The sequence below is a fragment of the Blennius ocellaris genome (genome assembly GCF_963422515.1).
Source record: "Blennius ocellaris genome assembly, chromosome: 18".
Taxonomy (NCBI): domain Eukaryota; kingdom Metazoa; phylum Chordata; class Actinopteri; order Blenniiformes; family Blenniidae; genus Blennius; species Blennius ocellaris.
In genome coordinates, this window is record NC_137667.1 from 20,083,999 (window position 1) to 20,105,034 (window position 21,036).

At 47.5% G+C, this 21,036-nt stretch overlaps 1 protein-coding gene across 2 annotated transcripts in view; it reads left to right on the forward strand.

Annotated features, from left to right (window-relative positions):
* map3k7 (mitogen-activated protein kinase kinase kinase 7) overlaps positions 1 to 18,049 on the forward strand; it is a 54,686-nt gene extending 36,637 nt beyond the window's left edge. Inside the window, exons 8-18 of one of the 2 annotated variants that reach the window (XM_080514426.1) lie at positions 78 to 206; positions 458 to 588; positions 1,085 to 1,166; positions 1,376 to 1,500; positions 1,921 to 2,068; positions 2,635 to 2,715; positions 7,650 to 7,717; positions 12,718 to 12,817; positions 12,916 to 12,977; positions 13,058 to 13,173; positions 16,940 to 18,049. In XM_080514426.1, the coding sequence (XP_080370552.1) occupies positions 78 to 206; positions 458 to 588; positions 1,085 to 1,166; positions 1,376 to 1,500; positions 1,921 to 2,068; positions 2,635 to 2,715; positions 7,650 to 7,717; positions 12,718 to 12,817; positions 12,916 to 12,977; positions 13,058 to 13,173; positions 16,940 to 17,120 (1,223 nt within the window). In that variant the 3' untranslated portion in view covers positions 17,121 to 18,049. The remainder of the gene's footprint in view (positions 1 to 77; positions 207 to 457; positions 589 to 1,084; positions 1,167 to 1,375; positions 1,501 to 1,920; positions 2,069 to 2,634; positions 2,716 to 7,649; positions 7,718 to 12,717; positions 12,818 to 12,915; positions 12,978 to 13,057; positions 13,174 to 16,939) is intronic. The other variant, XM_080514427.1, reaches the window with a different exon arrangement.
* Positions 18,050 to 21,036: the final 2,987 nt, after the last annotated feature.

The following is a 21,036-nucleotide window of genomic DNA, read 5'->3' on the forward strand; positions in this document are numbered from 1 at the left end:
ACACACACACACACACACACACACACACTCGCCGGTGGGTTGAGAAGGAGCTAAGTGTTGTGTGTTTCCTCTTGCAGGCAGTAATTACAGCGAGAAGTGCGACGTGTTCAGTTGGGGGATCATTCTCTGGGAGGTGATCACTCGCAGGAAGCCCTTTGATGAAATTGGTGGACCAGCTTTTCGCATTATGTGGGCTGTGCACAACGGTGAGTTGTGTGTGTTTAATCCCCATCTTCAGACAATGGAGAAGAACGTTGATGGAACATCAAGATGACCTGGGGACACTGTTCACACTTCCACCACTCAGTCCGTCAGTCATTACAGACGACGGCAACAGGAGGCAGAAGATGTGGCCTGAATGTGCAGCATTTCTTTTCCTGGTCTCTTGTGATGTTAAAAGTTATTTGTTCCTTCTCACTGTGCTCCAGCAGTCACTGCTTTTCTTTGTTGCATTCAGGAACAAGACCACCATTAATCAAGAATTTGCCGAAGCCCATTGAGAGTCTGATGACTCGCTGTTGGTCCAAAGATCCGTCTCAGCGGCCTTCGATGGAGGAGATAGTGAAGATCATGACTCATCTAATGAAGGTAGTCGCTCTGCATCCGGCCTGTTTTCACAGGAATAATCTGCTACCTACGTTTCGTGAGAGAAGCGTTCCATGCACATGGGGAAATGTTAGATTTGCATTCGCCATACACGTGGGCACACTGTAGTTTACACGCCGAGCCACTCGATGGAGAGTTTTTTGTAGTGCAACCACACACATGCATAAAGGGAAACGGATGTAAACCAATGAAGTGCCTGGGAGCTGATGCTCTTCATCATATGGCCTGTTTGTGCGAAACTTCCCTTACTATTGTTGTCAGATAGTTTCCACAATCACCATTTACACCGTCGACACAAAAGTCTTGAGACTTGAATCACACTTCTTACGTAAACAAACAACAAAACTTAATTGTGCTCAGCATAATGACCTTAGTTGTTCATCTTTAGTGAACTTTGTAGCATGTGCAACACAGTTGAAGCAGTTTGACAGAGTGTGTGGTTAAAATGAACCTCTATTGACCTTCTCTTTGTCTGCAGTACTTCCCAGGATTTGATGAACCTCTCCAATATCCATACCAGTATTTAGATGAGGGACAAAGCAACTCTGCAACCAGTACAGGTAAAGCAGTCATTTATCACCTTTAAACAAGACGTGCAAAGCAGAGGAGCATCTAGTTGTCATGGGGATGGATTGCTGATGTTGATTTGATAGTCCAGCACATAGGAATCTCATCTGTAGTGATAATAATGTAAAACTCTTGAAAGAAGTACTGTTCATCACGGCTGAGCCTGAACACCCCTGACGTCCTGTGTTTGGGTCAACACCAGGTTCATATGTGGACTACACGGCCACCAGCAACAAAAGTGACGCTAACATGGAGCACAGTGATTCACAAGGGAGCAACGACACTATCAAGATCACGCCTCAGTTTGCGCCTCATTTCAAACCAAAGGTAAAGTTAAATTAAACATATGGTCTGAATTGGCAGTGACAATGAATTCTTCCAGAAGCAGGACGAGGTCCAGCCACGTTAAGGTGGGTCTCAAAGCCTGTAAGAAGTTTCTTTGATGTTTATATTAAATCAATTGTTTTCTGATGGTGGGAGCACCGACAGAGATGAACCCTCCAACTGCTCATGCTTTGTCTCAAACTAAATACTGAATTGAGCTTGAATGGCAGATGTTGACACTCATATTATTGTTAATGGTAAGTGTATTAAATCATCCCTCTGGCCAGCAGCTTTTTCCTGTTGCTGCAGCTCCTAAAACTCTAAAAACACTGATATTTGGTACCTTGGTACAAAGTGACTGTGAAAGCAGTAATGGATCAATCAAACCATCCAATTGAGTGTTTTTTCTTCCTGCGGTTCCAGGGAGACCCACTGCGGACGCTGCCTCTCTCCAGAGGGGGCAGTGTTGAGAGCCTGCCAGCACGGACACAGTGCCTGGCCTCGTCTGACAGCAAACGGATGAGTGCCGACCTCTCCGAGCTGGAGCCCAAGATGCCCTTCGCTCCCACAGGTAACGGCAGAGCACATCCCGGCTTTAGCATGAGCTCATGTTTCTTGAACTTCAAATTGACCCACATGTTCAGGACAGGCGTGCAGCTTAATCGTTGGGATGAATCCTTTCCAAGTCCAGAAGAAGAAGCTTGTATTGTATTTTTCCTGGATCTAGGTTGTGCTTGGATCCAGACGTCCCCGAGCACAGAGGAGAAGAACCATCTCTCCTCCTTCAGAACTCAGCAGAGCCTCTGAGCTCCCTAGTTTTACTTCCCCTTCACGTTAAAGTGTTTCACATTAAGATGAAGAGAGTTTGTGTGATTGAAGCGTCTCCACCGTCCGTCCTCACCTTGCCATGTCCAACTTTTGTTATCCAATGGCTGTGAATGTCTCCAGCTGCTGGCCGCCGGCTCGCAACCGCTCCTGGGATGGAAACCAGGAAGAGGGTGCATGTTCTGTTGTTGAGTGTCTGCATGTGTGTGGCCCCACATTGCGCCCCCCCCCCCCCCCCCCCCCCCGTCCTGTCTCAGTCCGCATGCTCGTTTTCCTGTCTGCAGCTGTATGTGTGTATGTGTGTTTTTGCAGCACGCCCCCCGTATAGACGAGGCCACCGTAAAACTGCATCTTTTGGAACCATTCTGGATGTCCCCAAGATCGTCGTCACAGGTATCAGCGGCCCCTGGGCGTCCTGGTCACCGGGTGGAGGTGGTTTGGCCTGAGCCCACAGCTTCCTGTCCTCTGGCGTGGCTGCACTCTGCTGTGTGTCGCTGCACTGTCACAATATCCTCAAGCTCTGAGAAATAAATGAACAAGGACTATGAAGACTCAAATACCATACATGCATCTTAAGACTAGATTCTCATCAACAAACCTGCAGTTTGTTCACATTCAGACAGAAGCCTTGTTAGACTTTTTGTTCACAGCAACAAACCAAAATGGAGTGTTTCAACATCAGAAGCTTTGATTAGATCAGGAAAACAAAATAAGTTCCTCTTTATTGTTTCTCCGCCCCTCTTTTCACCGGACTCTGTTGAACCCTGTTGACACAGTGGACCAGTGGAACGTCCTGCTGCAGTAAGAACCCTGTTGACACAGTGGACCAGTGGAACGTCCTGCTGCAGTAAGAACCCTGTTGACACAGTGGACCAGCGGAACGTCCTGCTGCAGTAAGAACCCTGTTGACACAGTGGACCAGTGGAACGTCCTGCTGCAGTAAGAACCCTGTTGACACAGTGGACCAGTGGAACGTCCTGCTGCAGTAAGAACCCTGTTGACACAGTGGACCAGTGGAACGTCCTGCTGCAGTAAGAACCCTGTTGACACAGTGGACCAGTGGAACGTCCTGCTGCAGTAAGAACCCTGTTGACACAGTGGACCAGTGGAACGTCCTGCTGCAGTAAGAACCCTGTTGACACAGTGGACCAGTGGAACGTCCTGCTGCAGTAAGAACCCTGTTGACACAGTGGACCAGCGGAACGTCCTGCTGCAGTAAGAACCCTGTTGACACAGTGGACCAGTGGAACGTCCTGCTGCAGTAAGAACCCTGTTGACACAGTGGACCAGTGGAACGTCCTGCTGCAGTAAGAACCCTGTTGACACAGTGGACCAGTGGAACGTCCTGCTGCAGTAAGAACCCTGTTGACACAGTGGACCAGTGGAACGTCCTGCTGCAGTAAGAACCCTGTTGACACAGTGGACCAGTGGAACGTCCTGCTGCAGTAAGAACCCTGTTGACACAGTGGACCAGTGGAACGTCCTGCTGCAGTAAGAACCCTGTTGACACAGTGGACCAGTGGAACGTCCTGCTGCTAAAGGAAACCAGCATTTCCATGCAGAAGTGAGCAAAGAGGACTCCGAGTCCTCCTAGTGGATGATGCAGGGACTCAGAAGGGACTATGACCCTCCACTCTGACACTGCTCACCCTGAGCCCAGTTTAGCCGGCTGAAGGTTCTGGTTCTGGAGGACTGATCCTCTGACTGCAGCCTGAGTCCAGTAACTCCTCCAGCTCTGTGAAAACCTGCTTATTCCCTCAAACACTTTGTCCTTCCAGTCGACAGGATCCTTGAAGAAGATCTGTGAGCGTCTTCTGGACCATGAGCCAAGGCGAGTCTGAGCACTTTGGACTCGCTCCTTGGAACGAGTCTCTCCACTCGTTCCATGACTTCACATCAGCTGCAGGTGGAAACCGGCAGTGGCGTCTACCAGCTACCTGCTAGTGTTCACTGTTGTCCACCGGAGACTGCAGCAGCAGCTGACTGGACAGTCAGTCCCAGGACCTCTTTCAAAGGGAGCAGACATCATTCTGGATGTCCTGACGTCCACCAGCAGATCAGATTTGACTCGGGATTGGAACTGAAGTTAGGTTTGGTGTTCAGAGTCTTCATAGTTGTGTTCCTGAAACAACACAGCGACACACATCAGAGTGGCTCCACGTCTGTTTTCTGTGATTCTTGGTTGGCCGGAGCAGAACATGAGTTCATACTTTCTCATCTGGTCTCAACGTCTCAAAGCTGTTGGTTCACCCTGATGCAGCTCTGATGACACAAATGAGAAAGTTTCCCAAACTCATGCTTCTGCCCCTCCTGTCCTCCGTCGCCTCCCAGCTTGGCTGCAGCAGTTCTCTGCCCTTCATGCTTAGAGGGTGTTGAGAACCCATGGCTAATCTCCCTCTCTTCCTTTCTCTTTCTGTCTTTACCTCCATGAACTCGTTGAGATCAATCACCTCACACTGAGGGTCAAAGCACGGTGTGTGTCCTGGCAGCTCTTCCCACAGTTTAATCCCCATCTTCAGACAATGGAGAAGAACGTTGATGGAACATTAAGATGACCTGGGGACACTGTTCATACTTCCACCACTCATTTCTTTTCCTGGTCTCTTGTGATGTTAAAGGTTATTTGTTCCTTCTCACTGTGCTCCAGCAGTCACTGCTTTTCTTTGTTGCATTCAGGACCATTGCATTCAAGAATTTGGGGGGTTTACGGAGTGAAACCATCTTTGCAGGTCATGAAAACTTGTGAAAATGAAAAAGTGATCCAAACACACACGACTTCATCTGCTTTTTGGTGAAACTTCTTTAAACTGGAGGTGAAGAATCACCAGTGAACCAATCAGACTGAGTCCATCTTCATTGATCATGTGATCACAGAAAGGTTCATTTAAACAAGCCGTGTTCCAGGTTCCCTCCCAATAGCAGAGATGCTCAGTATTTTCTTTAAAGCGATCCCAACGCTGCACATTTATACAGTCTACTATTGTGGTCAGCTTGAGAGTGATGAGATGAAGTAAAAACAGACAGTCAGATATTCTTTTTCTTTGTTGTTCTGTTACATTACTCAGCTGGACTGAAAAACAAAACGTGCTCATTGACTTTGTATCATTTATAACAGTTCTTATCACCTGATTTACTCGTATCTATAAAGTGTTGCTCATGGGAATGGAGGTTAATGCTAATAGCCAGTACTGTGGTCACAGGCTAGTGAGTAAGTGCATTTTATTTGTATAGTGCTTTTCGCAGACATAGTCACAAAGTGCTTTACAGTAAAAAGAAATAAGAAACCATTTAACAAAAAACACAACAAATGCAGACAATCAGAGGCACAGGGTCACTAGAGTGTTTCACTGTAAAAACAACAACAACAAAAAAACAGGTATGAAAAACTTCTTCAAAACAGGAAAAGCAGATAAGAAAACACAACAAATGGTGACGGTCTGCGGCAGCGCGAGTCGATTGGACAAGTATGCTGTTTAAATCAATGCTAATAGCAGGTTCAGTGGTCAGGGTAATGCTAATAGCAGGTTCAGTGGTCAGGGTAATGCTAATAGCAGGTTCAGTGGTTACAGAGTAATGCTAATAGCAGGTTCAGTGGTCAGGGTAATGCTAATAGCAGGTTCAGTGGTCAGGGTAATGCTAATAGCACGTTCAGTGGTCAAGGTATTGCTAATAGCAGGTTCAGTGGTCACAGGGTAATGCTAATAGCAGGTTCAGTGGTCACGGGATAATGCTAATAGCAGGTTCAGTGGTCAGGGTAATGCTAATAGCAGGTTCAGTGGTCACGGGGTAATGCTAATAGCAGGTTCAGTGGTCAGGGTAATGCTAATAGCAGGTTCAGTGGTCACAGGGTAATGCTAATAGCAGGTTCAGTGGTCACAGAGTAATGCTAATAGCAGGTTCAGTGGTCAGGGTAATGCTAATAGCAGGCTCAGTGGTCAGGGTAATGCTAATAGCAGGTTCAGTGGTCACAGGGTAATGCTAATAGCAGGTTCAGTGGTCACAGGGTAATGCTAATAGCAGGTTCAGTGGTCACGGGATAATGCTAATAGCAGGTTCAGTGGTCAGGGTAATGCTAATAGCAGGTTCAGTGGTCACGGGGTAATGCTAATAGCAGGTTCAGTGGTCAGGGTAATGCTAATAGCAGGTTCAGTGGTCACAGGGTAATGCTAATAGCAGGTTCAGTGGTCACAGAGTAATGCTAATAGCAGGTTCAGTGGTCAGGGTAATGCTAATAGCAGGTTCAGTGGTCAGGGTAATGCTAATAGCAGGTTCAGTGGTCACGGGGTAATGCTAATAGCAGGTTCAGTGGTCAGGGTAATGCTAATAGCAGGTTCAGTGGTCACGGGGTAATGCTAATAGCAGGTTCAGTGGTCACAGGGTAATGCTAATAGCAGTGGTGTGCTGTCAGGGGCAGCAGGGCTAGTGATGCTAGCCCTGTCAAACATTATTTTTCTTTCTTTTTTAATAATTAAAAAGTGATTCTGAAAACTGTCTGGACTCAATTAGTGACTTTAACAACTTTATCCAGAAGACGACTGGTTATATTTTGTGGAGCTCAAATCTCCTATGTCCTCTAAATGCATCACAGCTCCTCTCCTCTGCTGGGGCTAGCAGTTGCTTCATTGCTAACCTCTGATGGAAGCTGGACGCTGCTATTAGGTTAAAATGTTTAGTGACAGTATCATCAGCCAATCAGAGTTTGATGTGTTATTGACAGAACACCTTTGGGCCAGCAGAGTTTCTAGTGCTGGTCTTGGTGTGGTCATTGAACTAAGCTTGACTGATCGGCCCATGGGCAGGTGGTGTTTTAACTGCTGGCCCTGACTGAAACACCACCGTACGCTACTGGCTAATAACAGGTGCTGTGGTCACAGGCTAAGGCTAATGCTAATGTTACAATGGGACACGTTTCTGCTGAGCTGGTTTCAGATTAAAGCAGTTTACTCATCTTCTCTCGGGGAAGTATCTTTACTGTCATGTGACTTCAGGTCAAATATAATCCATGTGTCACTGTTCGTCTCGGTCACATCTTTTTCAAATACTTATTGAGAATATATATATATATATATATCTCCAGCAAAAATCTCTTGTTTTTGTTCTTCATGATTGATCAGTAATGATCTACTAAAACCAAATGGAACAGAGTAGAAATACTTTATTAATCGTTTACTTGAATAATAATTTCTCTTAAGAAATTATGTGAATGTTTGGTGCTCAACGTTTGTGTGTGTTTTTCTTGTGATTGTTCTCTGTAAAGTGTAGAATGGTTAAGAAGAGCAGCGTTAGCAGAGACTCCGGGCCTCACTCTGCTGTGTGTCTGTCCACAGCCTCCGGGGAGTCTCAGAGGCGGCGCTCGGTGCAGGACCTGCCAGGAGTCTGCAGCGAGTCGGGCCAGGTGAGACACATCACCTTCTTCTTCTCGAAGCTAGCAAGTTGACAGACCAGCCGAAACGAGGAGCTTTGGAATAAAAAGGAAGTCGGTCAAACATAAAACCGATTGATTCCTGATATTTGTTTCTGTTGAAGTGAGACACTTTTATGTCTGTGACTTTGCATCTTGAGTGTAGAACCATCAAATCCTCCACAGGCGCCACATCCCATAAAACAACAGACATGTTAGTCAACATGAGAGTGAGTTTTGAGAGTAGATCACAAGGTAGATCACACAAACTGCCTCGGGCAGCAACAGAGACGTTCACACAGGTCACATCTTGATCTTGAAATGTTGAAAGTGGTGTAACAAGTTGATCCACCGTTTCTCTGAAGTGTGTATGTGGCCCACATGTGGCCACAAACGTCAACATAGAAATAGTGGAACGTGTCATCGTTAATGTTCCCCACCTTGTCGTGGATTGTACCCAGACAGCCAGAACATTACGACCAGCTGTCTCACGGTGTCCAGGTCCAATTGTCCTCATGTTACCAAAGTGCTACACTGTGATCTGACAACGTTCACAGCTGTTGCATGGACCAGGTCTCAAACCTCCATGGACCAGGTCTCAAACCTCCATGGACCAGGTGTCAAACCTCCATGGACCAGGTCTCAAACCTCCATGGACCAGGTGTCAAACCTCCATGGACCATGTGTCAAACCTCCATGGACCAGGTGTCAAACCTCCATGGACCATGTGTCAAACCTCCATGGACCATGTGTCAAACCTCCATGGACCAGGTGTCAAACCTCCATGGACCATGTGTCAGACCTCCATGGACCAGGTGTCAGACCTCCATGGACCAGGTCATGAGCTGGTCCATGAGCTGTACAGTGAAAGAGCTGCAGGTGTGAACAGTGTGACCCAGTCCACCCCTCAGCAGTCCCTGTTGAACCTGGTCCATGTCCCTGCAGACTGTTGAGGTCATGAGACGATGTGTCCAGTGAACCAGATGGTCCCATGTGTCCCTTCAGGCCGTCTCTGCTTCCATCATGGTGTCCCTCATGTCCTGCTGTCTGCCAGGTTAAAGTCCCTCGACTGGATAGAATGTCTGAGGACAATAGCAGATCTTCTCTTTGAACCTTTAGTTTCCACTGAAGAACCGTCCTTCATCACACTGGAGACCAAACAACCCGTGTTACTATGATCACTATACCAAACTGGTGCTTTGATCTTCTTTGAGGCTTTTTCTGTAATTTCAGATCAGGTGTGAACAGGATGGAGTTCAAAGTAGTACCAGTAGTTCCTCTTCTTGTAATGAAAGATTCATCATGAGCTGATCGTGGGATAGCAGATTAACTCCGGGGGGGGGGGGGGGTGTTGACTGATGCTGGTTAGAAAGCGGGGAGGGGGGGGGGTTGACTGATGCTGGTTAGAAAGCGGCGAGGGGGGGGGATTGACTGATGCTGGTTAGAAATCAGGGGGGGGGATTGACTGATGCTGGTTAGAAAGCAGGGGGGGGGGATTGACTGATGCTGGTTAGAAAGTGGCGAGGGGGGGATTGACTGATGCTGGTTAGAAAGCGGCGAGGGGGGGATTGACTGATGCTGGTTAGAAAGCGGGGGGGATTGACTGATGCTGGTTAGAAAGCGGGGGGGATTGACTGATGCTGGTTAGAAAGTGGCGAGGGGGGGGATTGACTGATGCTGGTTAGAAAGTGGGGGGGGATTGACTGATGCTGGTTAGAAAGCAGGGAGGGGGGGTTGACTGATGCTGGTTAGAAAGCAGGGAGGGGGGGTTGACTGATGCTGGATAGAAAGCGGGGAGGGGGGGGATTGACTGATGCTGGTTAGAAAGCGGGGAGGGGGGGGATTGACTGATGCTGGTTAGAAAGTGGGGGGGATTGACTGATGCTGGTTAGAAAGTGGGGAGGGGGAAGATTGACTGATGCTGGTTAGTAAGCGGGGGGGGATTGAATTATGCTGGTTAGAAAGCGGGGAGGGGGAGATTGAATTATGCTGGTTAGAAAGCGGGGAGGGGGAGATTGAATTATGCTGGTTAGAAAGCGGGGAGGGGGGGATTGACTGATGCTGGATAGTAAGCGGGGGGGAGATTGACTTATGCTGGTTAGAAAGCGGGGAGGGGGGGGCATTGACTGATGCTGGTTAGAAAGCGGGGAGGGGGGGGGGTTGACTGATGCTGGTTAGAATGTGGGGGGGGGGGTTTACTGATGCTGGATAGAAAGCGGGGAGGGGGGGGGATTGACTGATGCTGGTTAGAAAGCGGGGATGGGGGGTTGACTGATGCTGGTTAGTAAGCGGGGGGGATTGACTGATGCTGGTTAGAAAGCGGGGAGGGGGGGGAGATTGACTTATGCTGGTTAGAAAGCGGGGGGGGGTGATTGACTGATGCTGATTAGAAAGCGGGGAGGGGGGATTGACTTATGCTGGTTAGAAAGCGGGGAGGGGGGGATTGACTGATGCTGGTTATAAAGCGGGGGGGATTGACTGATGCTGGTTAGAAAGTGGGGGGGGGGGCCTTTTCAAACATTTGTCTTTGTTTCCCTGGAAAATCTACAAGTCAGGAGTTCCTGTTTCCCACAAACACTTAGTAAACTGCAGGTCTCCTGAGACTCCACATGTTTCACTCTTCTGCTTGGAGCTCCAACAACATCACACTGAGATTCTATTCAGTTATGTGAATGTTCAGGAAATATCTTCTTTTCCTGGTTTTTAAAAAGAGTTCCCACCAGTTCAACATTGGTGATCTACCAACCAGTGAACACAGAAGATTGATGTCGTTTTATCTGTAATATGCAGACTACGTTGCTAGAATTAACTTCAATTGTTTACTTAGTTTTTCTCACAAGTGGCTGTCCCACTCCCTCCGGCTCAGCCTCGTTCATTCTCCATTACAACCACGGCGTGGGAGGAGTCATCACAGCTTTCCCTGGTCGGTACAAGTTCTCACCCCCATATAATGCAGTGAACATGCATTGGATATCATAACAAGAAGCGAAATCCACAAAGTAGTTCACTTTTAACTAAAGTGTTTTATATGTTTTATGGCTGTAAAACTCCTCACCACACACTTTCTACACTTTTCTCAGACAGGAAGTAACATTTTCTCACATCTTGTTTAAACTCCCAAAGTTGAAACCGCGGTAGATTTTAAAACATAAACATTCCTCTGCCTTTTGGCTGCGACCTGCAGAACGTTTTGTCCACATTGTGGGTTTGTCAGGAACAAAACAAACATGCAGGACTTCAGAGTCTCACTGCTGTCCATCAGACATTGATGTGTATTTGGCAAGTTGAACGTATTGGCGTACATGAGACATGGTATGGAGATTGATTGACAAGGACCTACAGTCCTTTAGCCAATCAGGACGCAGAACACAATGTGCAGGTTCTCCCTGAGCCAATCAGGACGCAGAACACTGTTCATACGCTGTAAAAAAGTTTTTAAAATTGCACACACTAAAGTCTGCGAAACAGCGAGGACGCGAAAGGTGAGGCCACTATAATCATTAATAATCTTACAAAGTGTGGGTCGTTACGATGAAGCTTCACTGTCTGGTGTTTCAGTTGCACTGGTGCCCCTGTTAACTCGTGACTTCTTCCACCAGCTGTTTGCAGCAGCTGGTGTTAAAATAAGACCAAATAAAATGCTACAATACTTCAAACCCTAATGGAAATGCAGTTAAAGGAAGTTCACAGGACAGTAGTGGGTTTTGGTGGGGTTCTGAACACCTGCTGTGAAGAGGAGATGCTTGAGGAAGAAACAAAGGCCTGCACTGTCGCTGCTGCCCGGGTTCACTTGGTGCTTCTCTCTCTGTTTGGGAGGTTTTTTTGTGACGGGGTTTTGAAAATGACGGGGTGAATTAGCCGCCTTCTGACTCATCTGTGTCGTGATGCGATGACCAATCAGCAGCCTGCCGTCTGCAGACATCTCATTTTTGACTGGCCTCAGTATCAGTGCCTGGTATCAGTGCCTGGTGTCAGTACCTGGTATCAGTGCCTGGTATCAGTGCCTGGTATCAGTGCCTGGTATCAGTACCTGGTATCAGTGCCTGGTATCAGTACCTGGTATCAGTACCCGGTATCAGTACCCGGTATCAGTACCCGGTATCAGTGCCTGGTATCAGTGCCCGGTATCAGTACCCGGAATCAGTACCCGGTATCAGTACCTGGTATGAGTACCCGGTATCGGTACCCGGTATCAGTACCCGGTATCAGTGCCCGGTATCAGTGCCCGGTATCAGTACCCGGTATCAGTACCCGGTATCAGTACCTGGTAACAGTACCTGGTATCAGTGCCTGGTATCAGTACCTGGTAACAGTACCTGGTGTCAGTACCTGGTAACAGTGCCTGGTGTCAGTGCCTGGTGTCAGTACCTGGTGTCAGTACCTGGTATCAGTGCCTGGTATCAGTGCCTGGTATCAGTACCTGGTAACAGTACCTGGCAACAGTACCTGGTGTCAGTGCCTGGTATCAGTACCTGGTATCCGTACCTGGTAACAGTACCTGGTATCAGTACCCGGTATCAGTGCCCGGTACCAGTACCTGGTAACAGTACCTGGTGTCAGTACCCGGTATCAGTGCCCGGTACCAGTACCTGGTAACAGTATCTGGTGTCAGTACCTGGTATCAGTACCTGGTATCAGTACCTGGTATCAGTACCTGGTATCAGTACCTGGTAACAGTACCCGGTAACAGTACCTGGTAACAGTACCCGGTAACAGTAACTGGTGTCAGTACCTGGTATCAGTACCTGGTATCAGTACCTGGTATCAGTACCTGGTAACAGGAAAGCAGAGAGTAGAGTCCAGTCAAGTCAGGTTGAGGAACAATTAGTGTAAAAGACCAATATGATCATGTTTTGGTTGGTTTCTTGTGTGAAGCTGCTGCTTCTTGTTAAACCCTCATGTCAGATGTACATTGTGTTATTTGAGTGAGGGACCCTGAAGTAGTTTTTCAGCAGGAGGGAGGGTCCGAGCAGTAACAGTGTGGTGGTTGACAGGGGAGCAGGAGCAGCAGCCGGTCCTCCAGTCCCAGTGTGAGGATGATGCCCCCCGACAAGCCGGGCAGCCGGGGCTACTTCTCCCCGGACGACCCTACAGGTAGGGGCGGGGTAGGCTGAGGACTTACTGACGTCTCTCCTGGTCACAAACCTGGAAGGAAAAGATCCAGGAGTGAAAACCTTGTCCTGTTTCCTCAGACATCAACGGCTCTGACAACTCCATCCCCATGGCGTACCTCACCCTGGACCACCAGCTGCAGGTACATGTGGGGTCCGGGAGCCGGCAGCTTCCTGTGTTCCAGGAGCGTTCACACTCAATGTAGTCGCTGTGTGTCTGCAGCCCCTCGCCCCCTGTCCCAACTCCAAAGAGTCCATGGCCGTGTTCGAGCAGCACTGCAAGATGGCGCAGGAGTACCTGAAGGTGCAGACGGAGATCGCCCTGCTGATCCAGAGGAAGTAAGTCCAGCGGGCCCAGGGACCCAGGCTGGGACACTTGTCCTGTTTCACAATGTTTCCTTTAAAGAGGTCATGTTATCCAAGCTCTTCAACACTTTCACTGCTCTCCTTGCTCCAACAACCTTGTGTTGAAAGTACCTTGATTGGGATTGGCAAAACTCCTGATGACACTATATAGGGTTTGATTTCTGATTGGCTGCTTGGAGCAACACGCTTTGTAAAACCTGGAACAACCAGGGAGAGAGAGGACACACTTTCTTCATCCGAGGTAGGACAATGGTCGGAAATAAATTTTGGCTTTGGACCAAATCTTTCCTGACCAATTGGAACTGTGGGCCAAAATGACATCTTCACCAGGCAAACCTGTCTTTCCTACAAAAAATACTTGTTTTTCCCTCATCTATACTATTTTATATTGCACAGCAACGCAATACAATAGAATAAAGTTATTTATTCAAAATGAATGAATTATTACCATGTTATCTCCACACTGTGTCTGCGTCATGAAACAGGCCTGGTGATAATAAGACTGATGTCTTTTACCACTTCACCACTCACACACACTGCCTCTAAGACTTAACGGTTAAATAATTACCATATTAAGGAATAAACACTTATTTGAGCCAAACTGACGTATGAATCATTTCAAGGACATCATTATTTGCCTGTATTCTCCTGAAGGTGTTTTTATACTGAGAGAACGTTGTGAGACAGTTGGAGATCGCCAGCTGGCACAAAAAATGTCACTGCCAAAAGCAATGACAAGAAAAGTTCCTCGTGAAGGTAGGGCGCACAATGAAGAGTGGAAAGACAAGGCTGCATTCACCTTACCTACTTTGATCATTTCAAGCCAGTCTGTCTCATCTCAAGAAGGTTGTTGCAGTTTGTAAGGAATATAATGTCTGAAGGGCCACGAAATGAAGCATTGGAAGCTTCTCCACTCCAGACAGAGGCGCACAGCTGGAACTCAGCGCACTAACAGCTGGAGCTCAGCGCACTAACAGCTGGAACTCAGCGCACTAACAGCTGGAGCTCAGCGCACTAACAGCTGGAGCTCAGCGTACTAACAGCTGGAACTCAGCGCACTAACAGCTGGAACTCAGCGCACTAACAGCTGGAACTCAGCGCACTAACAGCTGGAACTCAGCGTACTAACAGCTGGAGCTCAGCGTACTAACAGCTGGAACTCAGCGCACTAACAGCTGGAGCTCAGCTGGAGCTCAGCGCACTAACAGCTGGAGCTCAGCGCACTAACAGCTGGAGCTCAGCGCACTAACAGCTGGAGCTCAGCGCACTAACAGCTGGAGCTCAGCGCACTAACAGCTGGAGCTCAGCGCACCAACAGCTGGAGCTCAGCGCACCAACAGCTGGAGCTCAGCGCACCAACAGCTGGAGCTCAGCGCACCAACAGCTGGAGCTCAGCGCACCAGCAGGAGGTCTTGGTGCAGCAAGTGTCCATTAACCCTTAGACGCACACGTGGGGTCAAAAATGACCCCACAGGTTGTTATTCTTCAACATCTTTAAAATGAAAAGTTGTCATATATTCATATTCCAGGTGTTCCTCATAAAACGTGTTTGTGACATGAGGCTATTTGCATTTTTATGTATTTTTTTCAGAAATATTAAGAAATTGCAGTTTTTGTATCACAAGGGGGGGGTCAAAGTAACACATTTGATCACTAATTTCATCACACATCATAATCTGTCAATGAAAACTAAGTTCATAAATGTAGGGTAATACTTACATGTACGTTACTGGGTAGAACTGACCTCCAGGGCGGTGAGACTGCTGACGTCACATGTTTAAGTGGGATAGTCAGAGTTGCTAAGAATGAAGTTTCATAGAAGACAAAAACTGCAATTTCTTCAAATTAATGAAAAAAATTAATACAAAATGCAAATGGCCTCATGTCACAAACACGTTTTCCAAGCCAGTATATTGCCAAAACGCATTGATTTGAATTGGAACGTGTGGAAGAGTGTAGGTATTGCTAGGTTGTGCATCCAAGGGTTAAAGCAGCGTGGTTCTCTCCCAGCACTACAAACATCCAGTGATGCCGAACGGTTTCAGGAAGTGATGGAGGCTGTTGTGGAGGAGCTCCTGATACCTCAGTGGGTAGTTTGATTCCCTGCTGGACCAGGAGCCTCTCTGCCAGCTCAGCTTCCCGACACAGACCTCCTGTGGGATGCAGAGCAGGAACCATCACCAGTGGTCTGAGTCAGACCAGGGACTTTCTCTGGCCGTTGATGAGCAGCGACAACACACATGTACGCCAGATGTGTGTCTGTATGCACTCTATGTAGAATCGTATGGGCTTATATTTGTGCCAAAATTCTGAGCGAGCGATGGGAAAATTTGAGCGCAAAAAAATTTATTGTGCAAGTGCACTAAAAGCATTTTGAGGAAATATTTAAATTGCGCAAAGACAAGCTTGAGATTGCACTCAAAAATCATTTCTGCGCTCAGATTCTTCCTCTGCGCTCAACCTCTCTCTCTCTCGCGCTCAACCTCTCTCTCTCTCTCTCCCTCACATCTCTCCACCTCCGCGCTCAAGTCCTGCTGTGCGCTCGCTCAAAATGTCCAAAGCCCAAATGTGACACACGGTTGTCCACCAATCACAGAAATTTGGGGCGGGTGTTGAATTCTGATTGGTTACTTCAGTTTCTGGAAGTGCCTCATAACCAACAAAGAAGAAAAAGAAGAAGAAGAGGGAAAAACAAACTGCGGGGGAAAACATGTTGTAATCCAGGATCATTATCTTTAGTTTCCCTTATTTCTGTTTTCCTTCGCAGTTTGTTTTTCCCTCTTCTTCTTCGTTGGTTATGAGGCACTTCCAGAAACCGAAGCAACCAATCAGAATTCAACGCCCGCCCCAAATTTCTGTGATTGGTGGACAACCGTGTCTGTCACATTTGGGCTTTGGACATTTTGAGCGAGCGCACAGCAGGACTTGAGCGCTGACGTGGAGAGATGTGAGCGAGCGAGAGAGAGAGAGAGAGAGAGAGAGGTTGAGCGAGCAGAGGAAGAATCTGAGCGCAGAAATTACTTTTGAGCGTGCAATCTCAAGTTTGTCTTTGCGCAATTTAAATATTTCCTCAAAATGCTATTAGTGTGCTTGCACAATTAATTTTTTTGCGCTCAAATTTTCCCGTCGCTCGCTCAGAATTTTGGCACAAATATAAGCCCATAGAATCGTGGTTAGTGATGGCACATATATGGTAATGTCCGTCAGGACGACAAGGTGGCTTTATAGACGTAGACAGGACAGGGAAAATCAGCTTTTACTATCAGCGCTCCATTCGCTCCTCGCTGCCCCCCCCCCCCCCCCCCCGCTCCTCATTCCCGCTCTCCAGGATGCATTCACTGACTCCTCTAACAGTTGGAATTCAGAACATCAAGAACACATGAACTGTTTTTATCATTTCATCTGAAGGACCAGTTATTATGATATTATATATTAGCTTACTGTATCTGCTGTTTATGTTCTGTGAGGCAAAATTCACCATTACAAAGTGAGTTTTGCATAATATGACCTCTTTAAATGTGCTGAATCAGGTTGAATGTTTGTGAAGGAAACGCATTGAGAACAAGTGGAAGGCAGGAGTGACTGCAGTGGAAACAGGTGGAGGCTCAGAGAACCCGGAGGACAAAACATGAACTTAATCTTCTTTTCTTCCTGATGTTTAGCTGTCGAGCTCTCAGACTCTTGTGTATTGTGAGCGCTGAAGTGAGGCTCCAGACTGAATGTGTCCCTCGCTGTGCAGGAAGGAGTTGATCGCAGAGCTGGACCAAGACGAGAAGGACCAGCAGAACACGTCCCGTCTGGTGCAGGAGCACAAGAAGCTGCTGGAGGAGAACAAGAGTCTGTCCACGTACTACCAGAAGTGCAAAAAGCAGCTGGAGCTCATCCGGGTCCAGCAGCAGAAGAGGCAGGGCACGTCGTGATGCTAGCTCCTCCAGCTAGCAGGCCTGCACTGGACCGTCCCCCCAGCGGGACCACGTCTGTCCTCTTGTACATACAGTTTGCACATCCTGATGGCGTCTCCTGTGACCACAGACCAAACAATCACTGCTCCCCCAGGACGCCCCGGGTGCAGCCCCCCCCCCCAGGACGTCCCGGGTGCAGCCCCCCCCCCAGGACGCCCTGGGTGCAGCCCCCCCCAGGACACCCCGGGTGCAGCCCCCCCTCGGGGCCGCTGCAGCCTCTGCACTGCTCACAATGTGAACGCCGTGCGGATCACAAGCATTAAGGATCCGCCTCAAAAGCCTGTTATGCAAAACCTTCGTCCCTCCTCAGAATCAAGTATTTATCTGTAGAACACCCCCCCCCCCCCCCCCCTCACCCCCACCCCGGGAAGAACCGGCGGCCTCTAAAGACACTCAACAAGCCTGCAGAGGACGGAGCCCTGGACCCCCCCTTTCACCTTCAGTATTCTTTCATTTCTTTGTGTGTCCATGTCTTCCATCAGGTCGCTGACTGTAGGACCCCCCCCCCCCCCCCCCCGACACACGGTGGCTAGTTTGTTTTTAGTTCACATGTTGCCTTAGGAGTTGCCTGCATTTTAAGTGCTTGTTTTATGTGACATTAGTGGGATAAAAGCAAAAAAAACGACTATTTTTAATGTTGTGAACATGAATGAGGAGGAAGAGGAAGATGTGTCATCAGCTGACAGTGTCAATGTTCCCCCACAGAAGAACATGTACTCTAACTTTTATTTTTTCATATCCTGTAAGTATATTTGCACAATCACTTTTGTTCCATCAGATCATTGTGGTTTTAGACTGGAGGATCCTGGTTCCTCATCCTGGGAATGTTTTCTAACTTATTAGGACGTCAATATGGCATTATGAAATAAACCCACTGGTGAAAGAGAGTGTGTGTGTGTGTGTGTGTGTGTGTGTGTGTGTGTGTGTGTGTGTGTGTGTGTGTGTGTGTGTGTGTGTGTGTGTGTGTGTGTGTGTGTGTGTGTGTGTGTGTGTGTGTGTGTGTGTGTGTGTGTGTGTGTGTGTGTGTGCGTGCGTGCGTGCGTGCGTGCGTGCGTGCGTGCGTGCGTGCGTGCGTGCGTGAAGATAAGATGGGACTTTCTTAATCCCACTTGAGGAAACTCAGTCGTCACGTCAGCTCAACGTTGCACAGATACCCAAAGACAAACAGGATCGTTCTAGTTCTATATATCAAGAGGTATCTAGATACATGTATCTATTGAAATACAAGGGAAGGGGGAATGCTCACTAGTATCAAGTTACTTTAAGTCAGAAAGTTACTTGAAAATTGTCACTTTGGGAAATAAATCAAGGTTTGACAATAAGACGTTCACCCAAGTCCAGCTTCGTACGTCACAGAGGAAATCTACGTGCACAAATATCAATAGCTGCTGAATGAGTGAGATTAAAGGTCACAAGGACGTCAGTCCAGCAGGTGATGGATGGGACAACTGGAACTGCAGTATTTAGAATAAAGTCACTATCTAGTCTGAACTAGTGAAAAAACAAGTTGAACCAACTTGGGCCAGGCATCAACAATAATAGGAGTCAAAATAAAGCGATAACTTACTTTTGTCACCATGTTGACAGGCGGTGTGGAGGTCCAACGACATCATTGACATCAATCGTGTGACCTACTGTGGAATTAAGTTCCAATTGTATATATATAAAGTGGAATTTCTGAACAATAAAGTACATCCATTAAAATAAATGATTTTAGAGCAATAGTCAAAGTTCAGTTGAAGCATATCATATGGTTGAGCCAATAAATGGAAGAGTCTGATCACTCAGCTGGTTCCTCACTGGAGGAGTTCAGAGTTTGATCCCTTTCTTCTCAAACCAAGACGTTCCTGCAGCTCATGTCCAGATCCTCTGCTGATTGGTCTCCTGGTACCACCGTCACGTCTTCAACATGTTGGCTCACTGAGGCCCTTCACATTGTTTTCTAGTCAAAATGCTCCTCAAACATCTGCTTCTGGGAAACAATGAAAACTAAACATTTCTAAAATGTGCAGGTTTGTACATCAACACCACGACGTGCACACACCTGAGTAGACGGACAACCAACACCACGTTCAGCATTCACATCTGAGGAGACGAACAACCAACACCACCATCAGGATTCACATCTGAGTAGACGGACAACCAACACCACCATCAGGATTCACATCTGAGTAGACGAACAACCAACACCACGTTCAGCATTCACATCTGAGTAGAGGAACAACTAACGCCACCATCAGGATTCACATCTGAGTAGACGAACAACCAACACCACGTTCAGCATTCACATCTGAGTAGACGGACAACCAACACCACCATCAGGATTCACATCTGAGTGGACGAACAACCAACACCACGTTCAGCATTCACATCTGAGTAGAGGAACAACTAACGCCACCATCAGGATTCACATCTGAGTAGACGAACAACCAACACCACGTTCAGCATTCACATCTGAGTAGAGGAACAACCAACACCACCATCAGGATTCACACCTGAGTAGACGAACAACCAACACCACCATCAGGATTCACACCTGAGTAGACGAACAACCAACACCACCATCAGGATTCACATCTGAGTAGACGAACAACCAACACCACGTTCAGCATTCACATCTGAGTAGAGGAACAACTAACGCCACCATCAGGATTCACATCTGAGGAGACGAACAACCAACACCACATTCAGCATTCACATCTGAGTAGACGAACAACCAACACCACGTTCAGCATTCACATCTGAGTAGACGAACAACCAACACCACGTTCAGCATTCACATCTGAGTAGACGAACAACCAACACCACCATCAGGATTCACACCTGAGTAGACGGACAACCAACACCACGTTAAGCATTCACATCTGAGTAGAGGAACAACCAACACCACATTCAGCATTCACATCTGAGTAGACGAACAACCAACACCACCATCAGCATTCACATCTGAGTAGAAGAACAACCAACACTACGACGTGCACACATCTGAGTAGAGGAACAACCAACACCACCATCAGGATTCACATCTGAGTAGAGGAACAACCAACACCACCATCAGGATTCACATCTGAGTAGAGGAACAACCAACACCACCATCAGGATTCACATCTGAGTAGAGGAACAACCAACACCACGTTCAGCATTCACACCTGAGTAGACGAACAACCAACACCACCATCAGGATTCACATCTGAGTAGAGGAACAACCAACACCACGTTCAGCATTCACATCTGAGTAGAGGAACAACCAACACCACGTTCAGCATTCACATCTGAGTAGATGAACAACCAACACCACATTCAGCATTCACATCTGAGTAGACGAACAACCAACACCACCATCAGCATTCACATCTGAGTAGAAGAACAACCAACACCACGACGTGCACACATCTGAGTAGACGAACAACCAACACCACCATCAGGATTCACATCTGAGTAGAGGAACAACCAACACCACCATCAGGATTCACACCTGAGTAGACGAACAACCAACACCACCATCAGGATTCACACCTGAGTAGACGAACAACCAACACCACCATCAGGATTCACACCTGAGTAGACGAACAACCAACACCACCATCAGGATTCACATCTGAGTAGAGGAACAACCAACACCACCATCAGGATTCACATCTGACTAGAGGAACAACCAACACCACCATCAGGATTCACATCTGAGTAGACGAACAACCAACACCACCATCAGGATTCACACCTGAGTAGACGAACAACCAACACCACCATCAGGATTCACATCTGAGTAGAGGAACAACCAACACCACCATCAGGATTCACACCTGAGTAGACGAACAACCAACACCACCATCAGGATTCACACCTGAGTAGACGAACAACCAACACCACCATC